This window comes from Haliotis cracherodii, unplaced genomic scaffold (assembly GCF_022045235.1).
Source record: "Haliotis cracherodii isolate W230 unplaced genomic scaffold, xgHalCrac1.p SCAF_24, whole genome shotgun sequence".
Lineage (NCBI taxonomy): Eukaryota > Metazoa > Mollusca > Gastropoda > Lepetellida > Haliotidae > Haliotis > Haliotis cracherodii.
The window spans coordinates 9575708-9594674 of NW_027266280.1; the positions used below are offsets into that span (position 1 = coordinate 9575708).

At 39.4% G+C, this 18967-nt stretch overlaps 3 protein-coding genes across 3 annotated transcripts in view; 2 read left to right on the plus strand and 1 right to left on the minus strand.

Moving 5' to 3' along the window:
• Positions 1-2609: 2609 nt before the first annotated feature.
• LOC139472405 (uncharacterized) lies at positions 2610-7497 on the minus strand. Its single transcript, XM_071254881.1, has 4 exons — positions 7337-7497; positions 6193-6250; positions 5325-5430; positions 2610-3453 (listed from the first exon to the last, which is right to left on the minus strand). Exons 1-4 carry the CDS (start codon positions 7387-7389, stop codon positions 3176-3178), a joined length of 495 nt encoding a protein of 164 aa, XP_071110982.1. The 5' UTR covers positions 7390-7497; the 3' UTR covers positions 2610-3175.
• Positions 7498-7762: 265 nt separating this feature from the next.
• LOC139472376 (uncharacterized) lies at positions 7763-11715 on the plus strand. The gene is made up of 3 exons (XM_071254847.1): positions 7763-7994; positions 8969-9020; positions 10466-11715. Exons 1-3 carry the CDS (start codon positions 7891-7893, stop codon positions 10859-10861), a joined length of 552 nt encoding a protein of 183 aa, XP_071110948.1. The 5' UTR covers positions 7763-7890; the 3' UTR covers positions 10862-11715.
• A 4330-nt stretch (positions 11716-16045) lies between these two features.
• LOC139472344 (putative RNA-binding protein EEED8.10) overlaps positions 16046-18967 on the plus strand; it is a 28842-nt gene continuing 25920 nt past the window's right edge. The window contains exons 1-2 of the mRNA XM_071254805.1: positions 16046-16076; positions 18543-18724. Of these exons, the coding sequence (XP_071110906.1) occupies positions 18545-18724 (180 nt within the window). The 5' untranslated portion in view covers positions 16046-16076; positions 18543-18544. The remainder of the gene's footprint in view (positions 16077-18542; positions 18725-18967) is intronic.

The window sequence follows — 18967 nt, forward strand, 5'->3', positions numbered from 1 at the left end:
ACCTGGTTAACTGCCAGTCACCCGCAATCACAACCATCGGACTACCAAGTGTCGTTGCTCTCTGCATGTTTTTCGTTTCAAACTTAGCTCACCTTGCCCGGGACCTAAACGAACATTACTGAGTGAGTGCATATTGCTTAATGCTGCATCAGCAACATTGCAGTTATTAGTTTAAATACATTTTTATTTCATAAATGAAACCCTGAATGGTAAACAAGCAAAATATGGCTTAATAAATACCGCTCCAGGAAAACCAGATTACAGTTGGTGACTTTATAAATTTATCAACATGCTCATGTTGAATCTATATGTACAATATATAAAATGGTTCTGTAAACGTAAGCTAGGGCTAGTGGTGTCCGAGTTAAAGGATGCAGTATGTCAGTTACAATATGTTATCCAAAATGTATTAAGATTATTATAATTACTATTCGAATGTTTTACTTTTGACAATAAAACTTAGCTCACCTTGCCCGGGACCTAAACGAACATTACTGAGTGAGTGCATATTGCTTAATGCTGCATCAGCAACATTGCAGTTATTGGTTTAAATACATTTTTATTTCATAAATGAAACCCTGAATGGTAAACAAGCAAAATATGGCTTAATAAATACCGCTCCAGGAAAACCAGATTACAGTTGGTGACTTTATAAATTTATCAACATGCTCATGTTGAATCTATATGTACAATATATAAAATGGTTCTGTAAACGTAAGCTAGGGCTAGTGGTGTCCGAGTTAAAGGATGCAGTATGTCAGTTACAATATGTTATCCAAAATGTATTAAGATTATTATAATTACTATTCGAATGTTTTACTTTTGACAATAAAATCGAGGACTGATATAAGAATTTCCATGTGGAATGCGTCACAATGAGTGAGTATGGTTTTACGCCGCTTTTAGCAATATTCCAGCAATATCAAGACGGGGTCACCAGAAATTGGCTTCCCACGTTGTTTCCATGTCGGGAATAGAACCCGGGTCTTCGGCATGACGAGTGAACACTTTAACCACTAGGCTACCCGACCGCCCCTTGGTTGCGTCACAAAATTAAGACTTGCCGTAAGAAAGTTTTCAGGTTATACGCATGTAAAGACTACATCTATATACGTCTTTGATCCATGGATGTAAAAATGCATATTGTTTCTAACACTTGCATAGCTTCTATATGTATATGTGTACTTACTTAGCGTCCTTATGGCGGGTAGGCCAGTATAGTTGCACTCGTCACCACTCGCACCTATCCGTAACTGCACGTAGACATTCGACGTGTCCCGGAATGACACGAGTAATCACGAATGCCTAGTAAAATGTAATTATCATGGAAAACGAGCAACACTGGGTTCACCCGGACCCCGTTAATCCAGACGGTCAGTCCTCGGCGCAGTCGGTCCATCAACTCGACCACAAAAGACGGTCAAGTAATATACACAACTGTACGCTCAGATGGCTAATTAAGTAAGTTCGACCCGTGAAAATCCGGGGTAGAATAGGTCATCAGAAGCCCATGCTAGCTGTAAGAGGCGACTATGCATGTCGTAAGAGGCGACTAACGGGATCGCGTGGCCAAGCTGGCTGACTTGGTTGATGCATGTCATCGTATCCCAGTTCGTTTTATGGAAAGTTCACGATCTGCATGCTTCATGTTCATTGTTGGGTTGGGGGTGGGGGGATGGTACGGGTGGCCCAGTCGTCGCATCCCATGGGCATGCCAGAAACCTATGACTGTGGGTTCGAATCCATGTTCGCCCCGATTATGTTTCTAGGTTTGTCAGCACCATACCCGTGATCGTGGGTTTCACCGAAGTGGTAAACGTCCGAGACCTGCATCACTCCGGGCTTTGCCCCTGCATTAAGCTGACACACCGTGATATAACTAGAATACTGTTCAAAACGAAGTTTAACACAAGTCACTCACTCATTGTTGTGTTGGTGTAAGACCGCATATACATTCATATGATAGATCTACGAGATTTTGTTTCTCTGTTGCTTGAAGACGCACTTTACAGGTTTATGACGTTGGCCTGTAAATAATCGAGTCAGGACCACATAATCAAGTGATTGATGTCACGAGGACAACACGCAATCAAGCAAGTCATAGATCCTGACCACCCGACCCATGCAGCCGCTAGCATAGCTTGATGGGGATCAGTTCTAACCCTAAATCCCGACCGTGCCGTAATCAGAAACACACAGTCACGAGGTGAGGTGAAATGGGGTTTAACGTCGCGTCTAAGATTATTGCACATATACAGCGACGTGCATGCACGTGTATGTATGTGTGTGGCTGCTTGTATTAGTCCGGACTGATGCCGATTTATAGTGCTAGCTCACTGAGATACCATGCCGCAGTTTAACATGAATACCCCACTCAGACACAGTATACTGACTCCGAGCCGACCAGTCCTTGTTTTAGCCCCTTAATGCCGAGCGCCAGACAGGGTAACAACAAGTACCATCTTTTAACGTCTTTTGGTATGACGCGGCCGGGGATCGAACCCAGGACCTTCTGCTCTCCGGTCGGACGCTCTACCATTAGACCACGGACGCGGTCCACAGTCACGAACATAAATTACAGATAACAAATGGTTTAAAGTAAGGGGTATACTTTATTTGATATGATTAAGATTCAAGGATTAACAAAATAGTCACTTTCAATAAACGCAACAACGTGGAGATCAACGATATATATTATCCGCAGAAGTCAATCACTGCAGTAGCGCACACATTGGTAAGAGCTGATTCTTATCGATGCATATAACACACCGTACAATTGCGCTTAATGATAAAACAAAAATATGCTTGTTAAATATTCGCCGGCCAGAATACTCAATTATCCAGCGTAATGGAAAGGATTACGATGGATAATCGAGGATGTGAATTTGAAAGGCATGTACCTGGGCTTACGTCTCAGCTATGTATACATGTAGCAATATAATAGTATTTAGCCCTACCTACATAGTAGGATATTTACCACAGACACCGGGTGTTCTAACACGTGCATGGTCTTTCGTTTTTTACGCTCTGTGCGCAAAAATACACGAAATTTAAATATCTTGCTAAAGACCATGGTATTAGATACTGGTGTCAGAATATTATCAGAGATCAGAAAGCCGAAAGAAGACCTATAGGTTACGGAAAGAAGCGAGTAGTGACGAATGACGTATCTTGTTCAGTTATAATATCCACTGTATCTGACGGGAGGAAAGTGGTTCAGCCTGGTGGGTTCTTCGTAGTGGGGCGGGTGGTACAGACCCCACTTAGGGGCAGGGACTTCCATGGGGAAGGGTTTCGGGAAGGTCACGGTGCCCTGGAATCCCTTGTTGTGCGGCATTGGCTTGATGACGTCTTTCATCATCACCTCGTTGGTGTAGGGTACGAAGTCGTCGTGTGTCCGAGCGGTTGGCTTAGAGGGACGCTCATTGTGCCAGTTGATGTTCTTGTAATCAGCTGGAAAACAATGGTGACATGAGTGAGTTGGGTTTAGTATTTAGGTTTTATCAGCTATTTTCTCCAGTCGTAATGATTACGCAAAGCTTAATCTCATTAAAATCAGATCTTAGTTCTCGCTACCGCTAAACAAAGATGTGGGGACATCCCATTAGGGGTCACGTCAGACCGACCTTGCGCGAACTTTGACCGACCAATGGAATGACCAATCAGAAGGCAGCTTTCTCATGCTTTACGGCACAAATTTCAAATTGGAGACTACGCTTCGAAACATATTTTGACAAATTCTCGATTACAAATTTGAAACCTGAACAAAAAAAACATTCTGGAATGGTCTAGAGTGTAAGGATTCAGTCGTTAAACCCGTAACTATCGTTCGGAATACCCCATGTTAAAGTTTTCGAGATTGCATGATTAGAAATCACATTCCGACTGTCACTTTCATAATCTGGTAAGCGACGCACGGATTGGTCGGATGAAAGGTCGTTCTGACGTGACCCCTAATGGGATGTCTTCAGATCTTTGTTTAGCGGTAGCGAGAACTAAGGTCTGATTTTAATGAGATTGACGCAAAGATCAAAGCATCTTCCCGAGGCAAGAGAGTTAACTGACTATAAAAGTCCAGTTTCCACCCTTGCCGAACTAGGCTGGTATTATGGAGTTACATTTTGGCTGGACTAACGAGTCTATGCATAGTCCAATCAAAATCGCGCAACGAAATCGAAATCCGGTTCGTAAACTGTCCTGCAGATTTTGGTCGTTTGCAAGATTTGCAAAGCATGTGCACCGCCAACTCGTTGCCAACAGATATTTTCCAAATCTTTTCATGTTTTTAATCAAGGTGCTCACGTGATTTGATGCATTTCGCGATGTAAGACCCGTTTTATCACAATATAGACCTTGATTATCGATCAGATTGTCTTGACTGGGCGCCGCTGTTTTGTTTGAAGCAAATGCAAGTGATAGGAGAGGTTGGAATCTGGTTGGTCCATAGGAGAGGCATAGAAGGGACATAACTCGTAATAGCCACTGGTGGCGCTACAATCGAGCCCAGGAATTCCAGCCTTGTTCGGCAAGGGTAGAAACTGGACTTTTAAAGTCAGTTAACTCTCTTGCCTCGGGCAGGTGAGCTCAAAGTGACGCCGGTAATAAAATTGTACCATTTTGGGTGTGGTTCTGAAAGACGATCTGAGGTGAGTTGAGATGGGGTGTAACATCGAGTTACAGATTATATTGCACTTACTTGGGGCGTGCGTGTCTTTGTTTGTATTATGCCGGTTGTGCAGTGTTGGCCCAGTGTGATATCATGCCGCACTTTAACAAGGATATCCCACTTGGCCTTTTTGCGCGCGTCAGGCAAGGTTACAAAAAGTACCATCTTTTAACATCGTTTTGTTTGATGTGACAGGGGATCATTATCGGGATCTAAACTCAAGACCAGAGGGTTTGTACACACTAGGTCCCTCCTTCACCGGCAACAAATACGACCCCTTTGCCGCGTTGTACAGTCTGTCTTAGGCCAACTAATGAACGGGGCCCTGTATAACTCGTGGAAGTAAAATTACAAATGTATACGGAATGATTGACTGATTAGATTTTTAGAAAAAATATATAAATAGACTACTATAGGTGCAGTAAAGCAAAACCCTTTAACTTGAATTGGATCACAGGAATTCGCAACAGTACACAAACAAAAGTATATTATTTTTATGACACTGCATGTGGCCCTGTGGGATTCCCTTGGTATCCCAGTAGAATCCCGGCAGAATTCCGATACTGCTTGTATCTACTGGTAGTAAACCCAACATATATTGATGTCCCCAAAGACATAGCAGGATTTCAGTCTCTACTAATGTCCCGTCATTGCCTACCTCTCCTCACTGTATCCCTCCGCCGGTTGTACCAGTCGGGATGCTGTGATGAAGCACGGCGTGCGTACCAGTCGGGATGCTCCGCGCTCCATTTCCGCCATCCTGCCTGTTTTGATGGGGAAGAGTTAATGTACTATGATACTACTATCCACAAACAAGGGAGATACAGTTCTATAAATATACAACTTCAAATAGTGAAGGGATTAAGTTTAGAGTTACCCCCCTTCTCTTATAGACATAGGGGCGGTCGGGTATCCTACTGGTTAAAGCGTTCGCTCGTCACGCCGAAGACCCGGGTTCGATTCCCGACATGGGTACAATGTGTGAAGCCCATTTCTGGTGTCCCGCGCCGTGATATTGCTGGATTATTGCTAAAAACGGCGTAAAACCATACTCACTCACACACCTTATAGACATAATAGTCATAATTCGTTGTGTTTTGAAATATTAAAGATACATTTCGAGAACAAAATATTTAAAGTATTAAAAAGATATTTGTATTCATAGCGACAGTTAATGACTTTTGTTTTAACATTTTACTTTTTTATGGTCGGCGGAATAAAAACAACAACATTGATCGATTTACTTTTACATATTTCCACATTCAATTTTTAGGAGTCCACGGATTCGTAAACCAATCTTAAAACAAAATGTCTGTCCTGAAAGACTTACTATATAAGTATGGGAAAACGCTGATCAAATCAGAAACACGACGATAAACATTGAGTGAGTTGTTGGGAGTTTAAGGCCTCTTTGAGTATTAAATATTCTTTACACATTTATTGCAGATCATATACCAAACTGGTTTCCCGACATACTTGGGACTACGGTATCAAGCTTTTCTAAATTGTGTTTTCATCTCACTCACGTGGGCAACATCAGGGGAGCTGCAGTGATAAGGGTTCCATTCGTGTAACTTGGGTTGCCTGAAATGATACAAAGATCACCCATAGAGACATTTTGATATGCATTCACAGAGCTCCAGATAACCTTTTGAGCAATTGAGTTTTTAATCGAAGGTTTCTGTTTTAATTGGGTTATTGCATTTTTTATTGGGTAACCAATATTTTTTTCACTCATCTATTCATCACTCTGTTGTTTTTCCCCAAAAATGAGCTAACATTTGGAGATTTAAAAAAAAAAAAAATAATATGTTTTAGATGTATATAATGGTTTAACTAAAGGCTCGACTCGGAAAGTAAATTAGCTCGTAATTGTGTTTCAGAAATTAGCTCCATTGTACGCATGCTGAAAAAGCTTCATTTGATATTTACGTATGTTGAATTTATACATTTGAATTTTTCATTTAATGCATGCGTTTCTGTACGCAAGTTAATTGAAAGTAATTGGGTTTTGAATCTTTTGGGGGGGTATTTTACGCAAATACGCAGCTCATCTGTAGCTCTGCATTCAGTGAGATTAACAATATTTTATGAAAATTCTTCAAAACAAAATCTTTCAGTGTTAAAGGTTTTTCCTTTTAAGGTGAAACTGACACAATCGGAACAATCCTGACAGCTTAATTGTAACTACAATAAAGATTGGATAAATCATAGACCGTAACACGGTTATTAGCGTCTATCGGGACTTAGTCGGGCGATGTATTCTATTATATTGTGATATGCCTTCTATTTTAACATGTATACACCGCTGAACAGTAAAGGCAATACATTTGATGTATGACAACTTCCTTACTCAACTATAATGCGACGTATCGGTATAGATCCTTATACAGTTGCCAAGCAAGAGTGAGAACAATATATATGACCGCTGGACATTTGAATATCAATTTTTGTTCTTCTTCCATAGCCTGACAATATATTCGGTCTATAGCCGCCTTGTACGACAAGCAATATTGGCAACTAGGATCAGTGAGGATATATTCTGAAATATTTTCACGATTGCCACGTAATCATATATGTTTTAGAATTAACAGGGTGACTTTTGCATAAAATATATCTTATCTCATAACAAACCATAAAGTATGATCAAAATGACAGCTATAAACGTACCATAACTTTGGTAATTTGGCCTGTGTTGACAGGAACTGTTGTGAAGCGGCCATAATCAGACCTCGGATATGTCGCTTACCAACAAAACACAAAAGGTGCGTTGGTGGATGTAACAATTCATGAGAAGCAAAGCATCGAATTGTGCTACTCTATTAGTGGATGAGTTAAAACATCACCCATTAATACAAATAGATCGATATTCTGTAAATGAAAGACATCAAACCTGCCCCTGACGCTTCGCAGTGTTGTAAGCGGCAGTGTTTTGTGTCAACGTCGCCATGGCAGCACGTTGCTAGCCCCTTCCAGCATGCACAATGTAAACAAACTCAAACAGTCAATAGTTTTATTTTCATGCTTATTGGCAGCATATTTGGTGAAAGAACTGATATTTGAGTGGTAGTAGGCATACATCAACCATAGAAAAACCCGGAATTTATGGCATGAATTATTTTCGTGCATGTTGTGTGCGACCGTCAACAATACAGCTTTCGTGTTGCAGCTGAGACAAAGTTTGCATATCACATTCGGGGAGGACAGCGGTAAAACGGACAAACATGGCGGATACGTTGTTTTTCAATCGGCCTCAGAGTCGATACCCTTACTGGGTTAACATTCCCCCAACTGTCCCAAAATATCCTTCGTCACAAGAAATGTTCAGGTAATGGTTGTATTCACTCTTCCGTCTCTGCTGTCGTATGTTAAATATCTTCTTCAAACTGTTCTTATCCTAGAGATTACCTGTGGTGTAATGTTTATTGTAACTCAAAAAAATATATATAAAACAAAACTATTCAACTAAATAAAATGCTACGAACCAACTTCTTTTAGCATTAAAATAATAAAATGTGCCTAATGTGTGTGACGACCCGTGAAGATTCCGGGGTAGAATAGGTCTACAGCAACCCATGCTTGCCGTAAAAGGCGACTATGCTTGTTGTAAAAGGCGACTAACGGGATCGGGTGGTCAGACTCGCTGACTCGGCTGATGCGTGTCATCGATCCCAATTGCGTGGATCGATGCTTATGATTTTCTGGTACAGACTCGATTATTTACAGACTGCAGTCATATAGTTGGAATATTGCTGAGTGCGGCATTAAACAACAAATAAACAAACAATGTGTGTGACAATTATGTTTTCGAGAAAGGGACAACGCAACTTGGTAAAATCATTAATCACCCGAGTTTTCTAATCACGTAAACACAAAACATGTTTTTTTTATTCTAGAGGTAATACGTACATGAATCCATATATACTGTTTGTGTGTGGTTTCCACTTTTATGTCGTTCCTAGTGTAAGACCTCCGTGAATATCTGGTTTGGAATACGAAACCAATCCTTGCTTGTATATTAAAGAGGCTACTGAAGGGATCGGGTGGTCAGGTTCGCTGACTTGGTTGATGCATGTCAGCATATCCAAATTACGTAGATCGATGCTCGTAATGTCAATCACTGGATTGTCTGGTCCAGACTCGATTAATCACAGGGGCCCAATTACAGACCGTCTTCATATTGCCAAGTGTGGCGTCAAACAACAAACAGCTGTTATAGCTGTTTGTTCCTTTCTGCTCTACAACTGATTCAACATGCATACATTTTTAATCAGTTTTATTATTTGATTCATTATTAATCAGGCGGAGCGTTCCAGAAAAATACACTTCTAAAGTTGGCCGCGATTCCTACCAGGTATGTATTCTCAGTGAAGCATCATCTCTGGCAGACGCATCTGCATCATCCTTCTTGATCTGGTAATCGCTACATGAAATTAAATGAACATGTGGTTCCTAACGGTTGATATATGGGAAGTATCTATCTGGGAAAAACATAACATTCAGATTATTGTGTCCCAGTAGTTATTCTCTGTCGGTCTTATAATATAAGACAACATCTGATAGTTTGTAATTGATGCCACACCGCCACAGATGTATGTGGCTGATGAATGTAAAATATATTCAAAATATGATATGCCATACTTCCAAGAACCGCCTCCGTGATCTAGTGGTAGAGCGTCCGCCCGGAGAGCGGAAGGTCCAGGGTTCGATCCCCGGCCGCGTCATACCATAATACGTTAAAAGATGGTACTTGTTGTTACCCTATCTTGCGCTCCGCATTAAGGGGCTAAAACAAGGACTGGTCGGCTCGGAGTCAGTATACTGTGTCTGAGTGAGATATTGATGTTAAACTGCGGCATGGTATCTCAGTGTGCTAGCAATATAAATCGGCATCAGTCCGGACTAGTACAAGCAGCCACACACACACACACACACACACACACACGTGCATGCACGTTGCGACGTTAAACCCAATTTCACCTCACCTCACCATACTCCCAAGACGAAGTAAAGGAATGAATACTGCTCCCCACGAAACTTATTATTACAGACCATAACACTTATGTTAAAGATAGTTTAGAAATAAATAACGATGGTGCTTCATATTGTGTCCTGTCTTTGAGTGTGAGTTGGGTATAACGCCACTTTGAACAGAATTCCAGTTATATCACGGCGTGTGATCTTAACGTGAGAGGAAATCCTTAAGTGATATCATTTTGGTAACAGCATTGGTATAGTGCTGAAACTTAGAAACATAATCGAAATTCAAACTCGCGGTCATAGTTTTCTGGCGTCCTCAAGGGACGCAACTCTGCATAGCGAATTGCAGCGCCTTAGACGACTGGGCCACACGTGGATCCGTCTTCGAAATACAGGTTTAATCTATTCAACACATAAAGAAAGACATGATACTGATTTCACATAAATTAATAATTCTAAAAAAACCAAATGGGCCCTGGAGCATATTGTCCTTACATATATCATTTATGTTAAAGGAGGATTCGTCTCAAGCAAATTGGCAGTCCTAGCAAGGTTAACTGTATTGTCTTACATTTTATAATGTCGAACAATCTAACGGTCAACTGATAATTCATTAATCTGAGAAAACGACTCAATTTGGCACATGACGCTATTTACAACGCCTAGTATCAAAAATACCCTAACATATCATAAATAGACTAGAAAATGGGCACCAGACCCTTCAAAATTAAGTACTGTATAAAGATAGGTGTATCGTATCGCGATATGTATCGATACCGGGGTAGGTTTATCGAGACAAATATGTAAACTCTGTTACAGCACTGGACAGACAAATGGTACGACAATGGTGAACCAATGCGCCGCCAGGAGGAGCTACCAAAGGTCGTTGACCGACACGAGCCATGTCAACGTCCGTGGGAGTACAGAATGGGCACTTCCGCTGTACCGAAATGGTCACGTGAGGGCAAGGACTGGCCAGTCGACGACAGGAAGTACCTGAGATCAGGTCGCCCGGTGACCGAAACAATGAGAGCCCGGGGCATGAACCGTCTGAGCGCACGAGAAGATAACCTCTACCCGTTCTCAAACTACATGACCTCTACATACCGGAAACCTGTATATTCCATATACGGCCCCCTACAGAGGCCCCAGGTGTACGGAATCACCCACCAGCACAACCAACACGGATATATGCCATTTGAGGATTACTATTAATATCTTGGTCTAGCTGTTTAAAGATGCGATGCCATTGAATCAGTTTAATGCCATGTACATAATGTTTTATCTGTCTTTGGTTGTCAGTCTTCGTAACAGTAGCAGAAATTTTATATTGTTTTTCGTTTTTGTAACCAAGCTATTGGTGCTGAAAATCTATATTTTGAAACTGTGATGTCATGTGATAAAATATGTTTTTGAAAATAATAATCACCTCCCTTCAGTTTTTTAAAAATGTCCCTTGTGTTCAAACACCATAGATCAAGGTCAGTGCAACTATTGAATCGTTTATATTAATGAGAAACCATTCTGGATTCTATATTGTTAGGGGAGCGCAGAACAGGCTTCATTTTTAAATAAACCCCAACAAACAGCATCAGGTATACTTATCCATACTAAAATTGAATTCTTGTTATTGGTGGTTTGGATAGTTCATGAATAACCTGCGAATATTACCACCGTTTATCTTTATCCACAATGCAGTTCTAATGCAGAATATCGCATCCTTAATTTCATTTCGTATAAAGGATGAAGGTATTGAACCAGGTATTTAAATGTTGCAATTTTGTGTCATTGCACCCTGTCCGAAATGCGACTGGGAATTCAAACGGCGTTTAACTCACTTTACACAGGGAACGTTGGAAATGCAACACGTGCATTGTCGTACAGAAGATCCTTCTATTTGAATAAGTTCGCTACCTCATCACGTGTGTCACAGTTTTGATGTAATTTGTAGTTTGTTCAAACTCCGTCCTGTTTCAGTGCTGCGACATCAGATGTGTAAATAAATATCCACTGGCAATAGATCATGGCACCTGTATATATACGTCATTTTGGATGAACTTGTAAACAAATAAATCAACTACGTATCCATGTGCGTTCGTTGTATTTTACACCGCCTGTGTGGTCGAGCGGATGGGGCTCTACCAGGAGAGCGGAAGGCCGCGTCATACCAACACATACGTTACCATAGCAATTGGCATTCTTGAAGTTGGAAAGTAAATAAGAAAACGGAAAACTTTAAGGATAACTTCTGGTTTATTGGATATAGATGTGTGTGTGAGTGAGTTTAGATTTTACGCCGCTTTTAGCAATATTCCAGCAATATCACGGCGGAGGACACCAGAAATGGGCTTCACACATTGTACCCATGTCGGGAATCGAACCCGGGTCTTCGGCGTGACGAGCGAACGCTTTAACCACTAGGCTACCCGACCGCCCCTATTGCATATAGGAACGCTTCGATTCAGATTCTCATGCCGTTATCAAGCCTGTATGAATCTACATCGAAACGTTGCTATATGCAGTAAACCAGAAGTTTTTATCCATATAGTTTTACGTTTTATGTAAAACAACGCGTTAGGACAAAAAAATTTATCATTGACAGGCTGCTATAATGTGACGTAATATCCTAGTCTGTGATCCAAGTCTCGCATTGTGTGATAGCTGCAGCTTAAAGATTCATCGCTTGTTTAATATATTGTGCATCTACTTATCTAAACTGCCAGGCAACAGAAAATCATATTTGGCCAAAGAATTACAACGTTATCAAATCGTTACCAGGCTGAAAACAGAGACGAACCATCGAAGGGCAAGTGGCATGCTTCAAACTGGTAGACATCAGAGAGAGGTTGAGAGGACGTTCAATGTGTCTCAGTCTGTGGTTTGCAGACTTTGGCAACAGTTTCTGCAGACACAAAATATCAATGATCGGTCTCGCACAGGGTGCCCTAGTTCCACAACACACGTATATTAACTGACTATCCCCTATCCCGTGTGCGAAATACGCTACAGTCGGAAAGCGTACGTTAAATCTCCTATATCAGGCAGTCAGTCGGTCAGCAGCAAAATAAAACCAGAATGCAGTGGCCAGCCGTGAGTCCAGACCTTTCTCCCAGTGAGTGAGTGGGTGAGAGTTTGGTTTTACGCCGCTTTTAGCAATATTCCAGCAATATCACGGCCAAAAATGGGCTTCACACATTGTACCCATGTCGGGATTCGAACCCAAGTTTTCGGCGTGACGAGCGAACGCTTTAACCACTAGGCTACCCGACCGCCCCTCTCCCATTGAGCACGTCTGGGACATGATCGAGAGAAGTGTAAGCGAAGACATTGGGAGACTGATTCGGACGATGCCACGGGTATAAACGAATGTTTGCCAAGTCGTAGGGGCATAGGACTACACACCTCTGTCGTCTTTTTTGGTTGTTTGTCCCCATTCAATACACCACCAACATTTTCTGCTGATTGTCATGTTAGAACGTCATCACTTTTTGTTTTTCTCTTCTCCCGCCGGGGGCTTCGGGGTGGCCTAATGGTTTAAAACGTTCGCTCGTCACGCCGAAGATCCTGGTTCGATTCCCCACGGGTACAATGTGTGAAACCCAATTCTGGTGTCACCCGCCGTGATATTGCTGGAATATTGCTAACAGCGGCGTAAAACCAGACTCACTCACTCATCTCCCGCCGCCCCAACATTCCCTCCCACCGAAAGAATAACATTATTTTGTTATTCCTGTATCCCCCGTCTATCTGTATTTATATGCCGCTTCTTGAAAAAAATAAACTTTCACAATTAAATTCATACAAATATAAACGACGGGGTAGCCAAAATTTAACAGACAATAAAACATAATCACCAGTGCTTACTTCGATCTACTTCAAGAAGATTCAAGACATTCTGATTCATGGATGTTTGCAGAAACCTCTGGAATTTGCGTGACATCTGTGAGATGTATTATTTTTTCTATGTTGACTGTAGTTGACCTATTTTCGTTCAGCTGTGAAAATTAAATAAACAAAAAAAAAAATTGATATGAATATTAATGTAATGTATTTATTATAGGAATTAATTGCATGCATGCTTTTAAAATATGAAATCTACTCTCCACTTAGAAAAGGATATTTTGCATTAGTTTTCCTTTTCTTTTTTTTCAACTTTACTGAATTAGGGAGAGCGGGTCCATTTGTCATTCTAATTTAATAAATAGATACATATTTAATAAACTATCTGGATCCCAAAAGTTATTCTTTTTCGTAAATTTACAAAATAGCATCCGGTTTCATTTGTCCGAGACTGCATGTCGGAGGATAATCATTTGTTTTAAAATTAAAGAAATTTAAGAACTGATTCCAACCTGTAATTTATACAGCATTTCTGACCTGAAATGGGTCAATGTTAAGACAGGTGATGTTTTTTTATTTTTTTATGACCCAGTTTTAATAAAGTCATCTCAAACGTTCATGATTTTCTGTAATCATCTGTATTTTAGCCCCTACCTTTTGGAGAGTATATGTAGCCGTTGATACTCTTTGGAACGATATTATATTTAACATTTGAATATTATTCTATGTCATCATAACATTTAAAACTGGAAGAATAATCATTAACTGTCACTTCATTTTTTTAAAGGTAAAACACTGTCATACTGAAATATTCATAAAAGCAGAATGTCATGGCATAACGTCACGTAACAATATGGATCAAATAATAAATATGTTTTAATCACTGTATTTCATTCTGAAAGTACTGAAACATATCTTGATAATAATCATCATCCATTGTGTCAATGAATGCATGTGAATAAAACGTGAATATTAAATTAGTTTCATTAATGTCAAAGACATTTGCTTTTCTGCGTGAAATAGATAACCATATTGTGTTTCCTTTTCAAAGTTTATAATGTTAAATTATTTGTTTTCATATCGCAAAATAGGAACGGAACATTTAGTTATTGATTTTAAAGTAATGAATAAAAACGTACTTATTGTTGATATATGATTCAAATAATCCAATTATTAATAAAATGACAATAATTGGAAAGTAAATGCGGCCCCATGTTATTATACATATGATGACCGTTTACAATGTTTTATATTGTGTTTGAAAATTAGCGCATGCTTTTTTCAGTTGTTTAATTATGTTAAAGTGTGTTATTTCCCATTAAGGGCTTGTTGGCTTTATCTTCGAAACACTGATGTACATCTAAAACACAAATGGTGCTGCTGAAATTTTGAATTGAACACCATATGTAAGAACCTTTAGAAAAAAGTCACAATTCATATGAATTGCCTTTTCTAAAAAATTCCAATATGTGAACACTTCAGTTGCATCTTATTATAGTTCTTTCGTACACGTTGTTCTTTCTTTTCTTATGACTATTTGACTATTATTATTCCGAAATTTTGACCTTTATTTCAACTTTGTATTTGTTTAACTGGCGTCTGTTTGTGTTGACCTTTAGTAGTAATATTTAGTTCTTTATTCGTAATATTTGACCTTAACTGCATACTTTTGTCCTTTTTTTCAACTTTATATTTTTTAACCGAATATGGCCGCCTATATAGATTGACTTAGATTAGAAAACATTGTATGGTATTAGAAAACATATCCTCTTCAGCATTAAGAATGTAAATTAAAAAATCAAACATTTGGGAAATTGAGATACTTCTTTCATATCTGTTAAAACTTTGTCCTCAGTATTTATGAATAACAATTATGCTGCCAGCAACTTTGTTGACATTAACTGTTGATTAGATCTACATTTTAGGGCTGGGACGAATCCAAATTTACTACCCGGGTACCCACCCCCTATTACCCGACCCTACCCATGCAGGTACCCACTTAAGATCTCAAGAGATACAAAATGTCCGATTGGGAATTCTTTTCTACCACAGAACTTTTAAAACGTATTTAGACACATGCATTAAACGATCTGGTCATGTATTCACTGAAATTGACTTAGTTGTACCTTTATTCAACCATATGAAAAGTCAGAAGGAATGGGTGCATAGTCAGCAATAAATGCGAACATCAGTGACTTGTAGTGTAACCATAGAGTTCTAGATAATTTTTGTAATTAAACTACATATCACATGACTAACCACGGGTCCGGGTAGTCCTGTGGGTCCCCGGGTCCTACTCAGTACCCACCCGACCCGGGTACCCGAGTTACCCTTCCCAGCTCGACTACATATCCAGATGATCTACAGTGCACTGGCACTAAATATTTTATCAGTTGAGTAATGGATTTTATTTTACTGGTTGTATGATTGTGGGTTCTTTTTAAGACCATAAGTATTCCAAGGAAACGTGAATAAAAAGTAAACTAATACGCTTTAACATTAAATCGCAAGCGTGAACAGCAGAGAAGAGCGAACCAAGGGAGAGCACTCTAGTTTCATTTCCCAATACAGCTCTGAGAAGTGACCACAAGTAAGTGTCAGAAACAGTTTCATGAACATAACATGTCACATCTTTAAACGATATTGACAGTCAGGTTATTTGTATGAAACAAAACTCTAGAGTAGACATTTGATAATATAATGTGTGAAATTTGCGTTACAACATTTATAGCATCAATTTATGATAATCTGAAAGTAAAGTCTGAGAACACTCAAATTGTCTTTATGAATATCCAGTATTACCAACACAACTTTTATTTTTTGCATTTGTCGGTCACATTCTCTGATCCAGACAAAGTTGATAAAATTAAATAATACGGAGTTCACGAAGTACTGATGTCTTGATAAGGCTAACGGTAACACTAGCACACGTGGCTTAAAGGGGCACTGATCTAACGCAATTCCCCGGGACTGGTTGTTGCCTTTGTTATTGTTTTTTCCCAGTGAGTACCCAGATGTAGAGCAGAAATCTAGACTAGCTCGCGACCTCTGTTGCGCCATTCGTAAGCGCATTAGTCATTTTTATGGATACCGGTAGTAATAAGAGCGTATGGTCATATTGATCAACAAAATGAAATACAGTTTTCGAGATAATAAGGAAATGTAGGCATCTTTGTGGGTAGCATCGGTAATGGTGACGAAGTTTTTATAAGTCACTGGCTTGGTAATTTTGCGATTTTCGTTTACACTATTTTGACTTGCAACACAAAGTAAATATTTCACCTGAGCATTGCTTTTTTTATAGTGTGTATATTTTTTTACTGTCAAAATGTGTAACATAGTTATTAAACGTCTAAATATTCAGTTATTTTACAAAGTGACTGAAAAACATTTCCATCTGTATTATTATGATAACGAATTCCAAACATTTTGATGTTTAATATCATCACCAAGAGACTGAAAATGTTACGTTGAAAAGTACATTTCTATGTTGTTTGGCTTCTAATCCTACATAATAATCTGTTGTGATGTTTGTAGGCCCTTTTGATCGTCTTAATCAATCTGGACAGATTTTTTAGTCAAAATGACTGAAATATTTACACATTTTAAAAATTGCCTGAGAGAATCACATTTTACAAATTGACGGTAATCTATACACGCTTACAAAGTAAATGACCTGTGAAAACAACGTCTATCGCGCATTGAAGAATTTCCCAACCAAGACGTAGAAAAACAAGAACGAATCGGTTCAAATGAAGGAAAACAAAATGCAAATACCATAATTACAACTTACCAAATTTATGTGTATAAATAGGCAGCTTCCTTATTCGAGGAATGTATCCGTGAATATCCACACAAAGGAATAATATCCCACTCGTCTGCAGCTATACAAAATAACTTATTCGATGTCTCTGTAACTATCAAATATTCTAAAAGATATATATCTTTTCGGGTGTCAAGTCTCAAGGGTCGGCTGAGAAAGGCCACGTGACAACTATTTTCATTATGTCGACGGTTCCTAAAAAATCCATTGAGTTTGATAACAATGAGCAACCAATCAACGTATTATCAGTTAACCCTTTGAACAAATTGTATGTTGTTTTTACATCGGCACTTCACGCCATGATATGAGTGTATTCCCTTTGTTTTAGTAAACCTAGACATGTAAACACTCACTTTTGACATATCCACTGTGCAAGATAACAGTGATTAATCAATCAACGTATTTTCTGTTAATCCTTTGATGACTAGGAACGATCCGTTGATTTACAAAAAAAAGTAAATCAACTGATCATTCATCTCTTGCTGGGCTGCCACGTGCATATTACACAACCTCACTTCAAACCTGGATTTAGATTGAATAATTACCCCAGACACAATAAATGCCAAATGAGAACCTTTGTCAGGTAATCTAAGTGGTGCTACAACTAATTGTACCTGTAATAAATTCATTAACTGAGCATCAAGTGAATGACGACAAATACACAAGTGTAGGGTTATACGAGAAAACGTGTATGACAACAAGGGAGTAGTAATCGTATTCCACAATCCGAAATCCGAAAATGCTTTCACTGCATTGATACTTTTTTTAGTATTAAACTATAACCATCTGGGGTATTTCCAAATGACGACTTCCGATGAGCTCCGCCGTTCTTTTTGTCTGTTTGTTTAGGCTGAAGAAAGTATTTAACATGCGCCCTTTGTCGAATCTTTATAGATCACAGTTAACCAATCAGTGTTTATGCAAAAATGCGTAAAACAAATATTGCCTCCAGCCTCCAAGTTTATTTAGCTGTCCTTGCAGACGGTAGCCCAGTCTCTGGTCACGCTCAGTTGCGTTGCGTATCATCCGGGTGCTCATGGGGGAAAAAACAATAACAAAGGCAACAACGAGTCCGAGGAATGGCGTTAGATCAGTGCCCCTTTAATCTGTTGGTAGATCTACTAAGGCAAGTAACTAGAGAAGGTTCTAGTAGCGACATGCTACATCTGTCATCAGGTCACTTTAAGGTTCGTAATCTAAGAACAAATAGTAAACTCAGTATTTTTGACACAGAAATGGAACATGAGGAGGCAAATGAAGAGGTCAAACATGCAGGAGTTGGCGATCAAGATGCTGAGGTCACAGATGCAGTTGTTGCTGAGCAGGGCGATGAAGATGAAGAATGTAGTGATATAGAGTCAGAAGATAAATATGGTCTACAACGGAAGATATTTGTTGGAAATGTTGGATATAGGGTAATTGTTGTTATTGTTTTGTATTGCTGGTGATACCCAACTCAATCTCATTTAAATCAGATCTTAGTTTTCGCTACTGCTAACCAAAGATCTGAGGACATCCCATTATTGGTGCAGCCACGAGCAAGTCAGGCTGCACATGGATTTCTAAGAGGCATCATAAATACCTTATACCCTGCTTCGAAGCCAAAAGCCTTACTCTTTTTCTGAGTCAATGAAAGTCACGTAACATAGCACAAGTTA

What these genes read in the sequence shown, in the direction of transcription:
- LOC139472376 (XM_071254847.1), top strand. Translation starts at nt 7,891, where the DNA reads ATGGCGGATACGTTGTTTTTCAATCGGCCTCAGAGTCGATACCCTTAC. An exon ending in TCGTCACAAGAAATGTTCAG is followed by an intron (nt 7,995 to 8,968) that starts GTAATGGTTGTA and finishes ATTATTAATCAG; the next exon opens with GCGGAGCGTTCCAGAAAAAT. An exon ending in TTGGCCGCGATTCCTACCAG is followed by an intron (nt 9,021 to 10,465) that starts GTATGTATTCTC and finishes ACTCTGTTACAG; the next exon opens with CACTGGACAGACAAATGGTA.
- LOC139472405 (XM_071254881.1), bottom strand. Translation starts at nt 7,389, where the DNA reads ATGGCCGCTTCACAACAGTTCCTGTCAACACAGGCCAAATTACCAAAG. An exon ending in GCCAAATTACCAAAGTTATG is followed by an intron (nt 6,251 to 7,336) that starts GTACGTTTATAG and finishes GTATCATTTCAG; the next exon opens with GCAACCCAAGTTACACGAAT. An exon ending in GAGGGATACAGTGAGGAGAG is followed by an intron (nt 3,454 to 5,324) that starts GTAGGCAATGAC and finishes ATTGTTTTCCAG; the next exon opens with CTGATTACAAGAACATCAAC.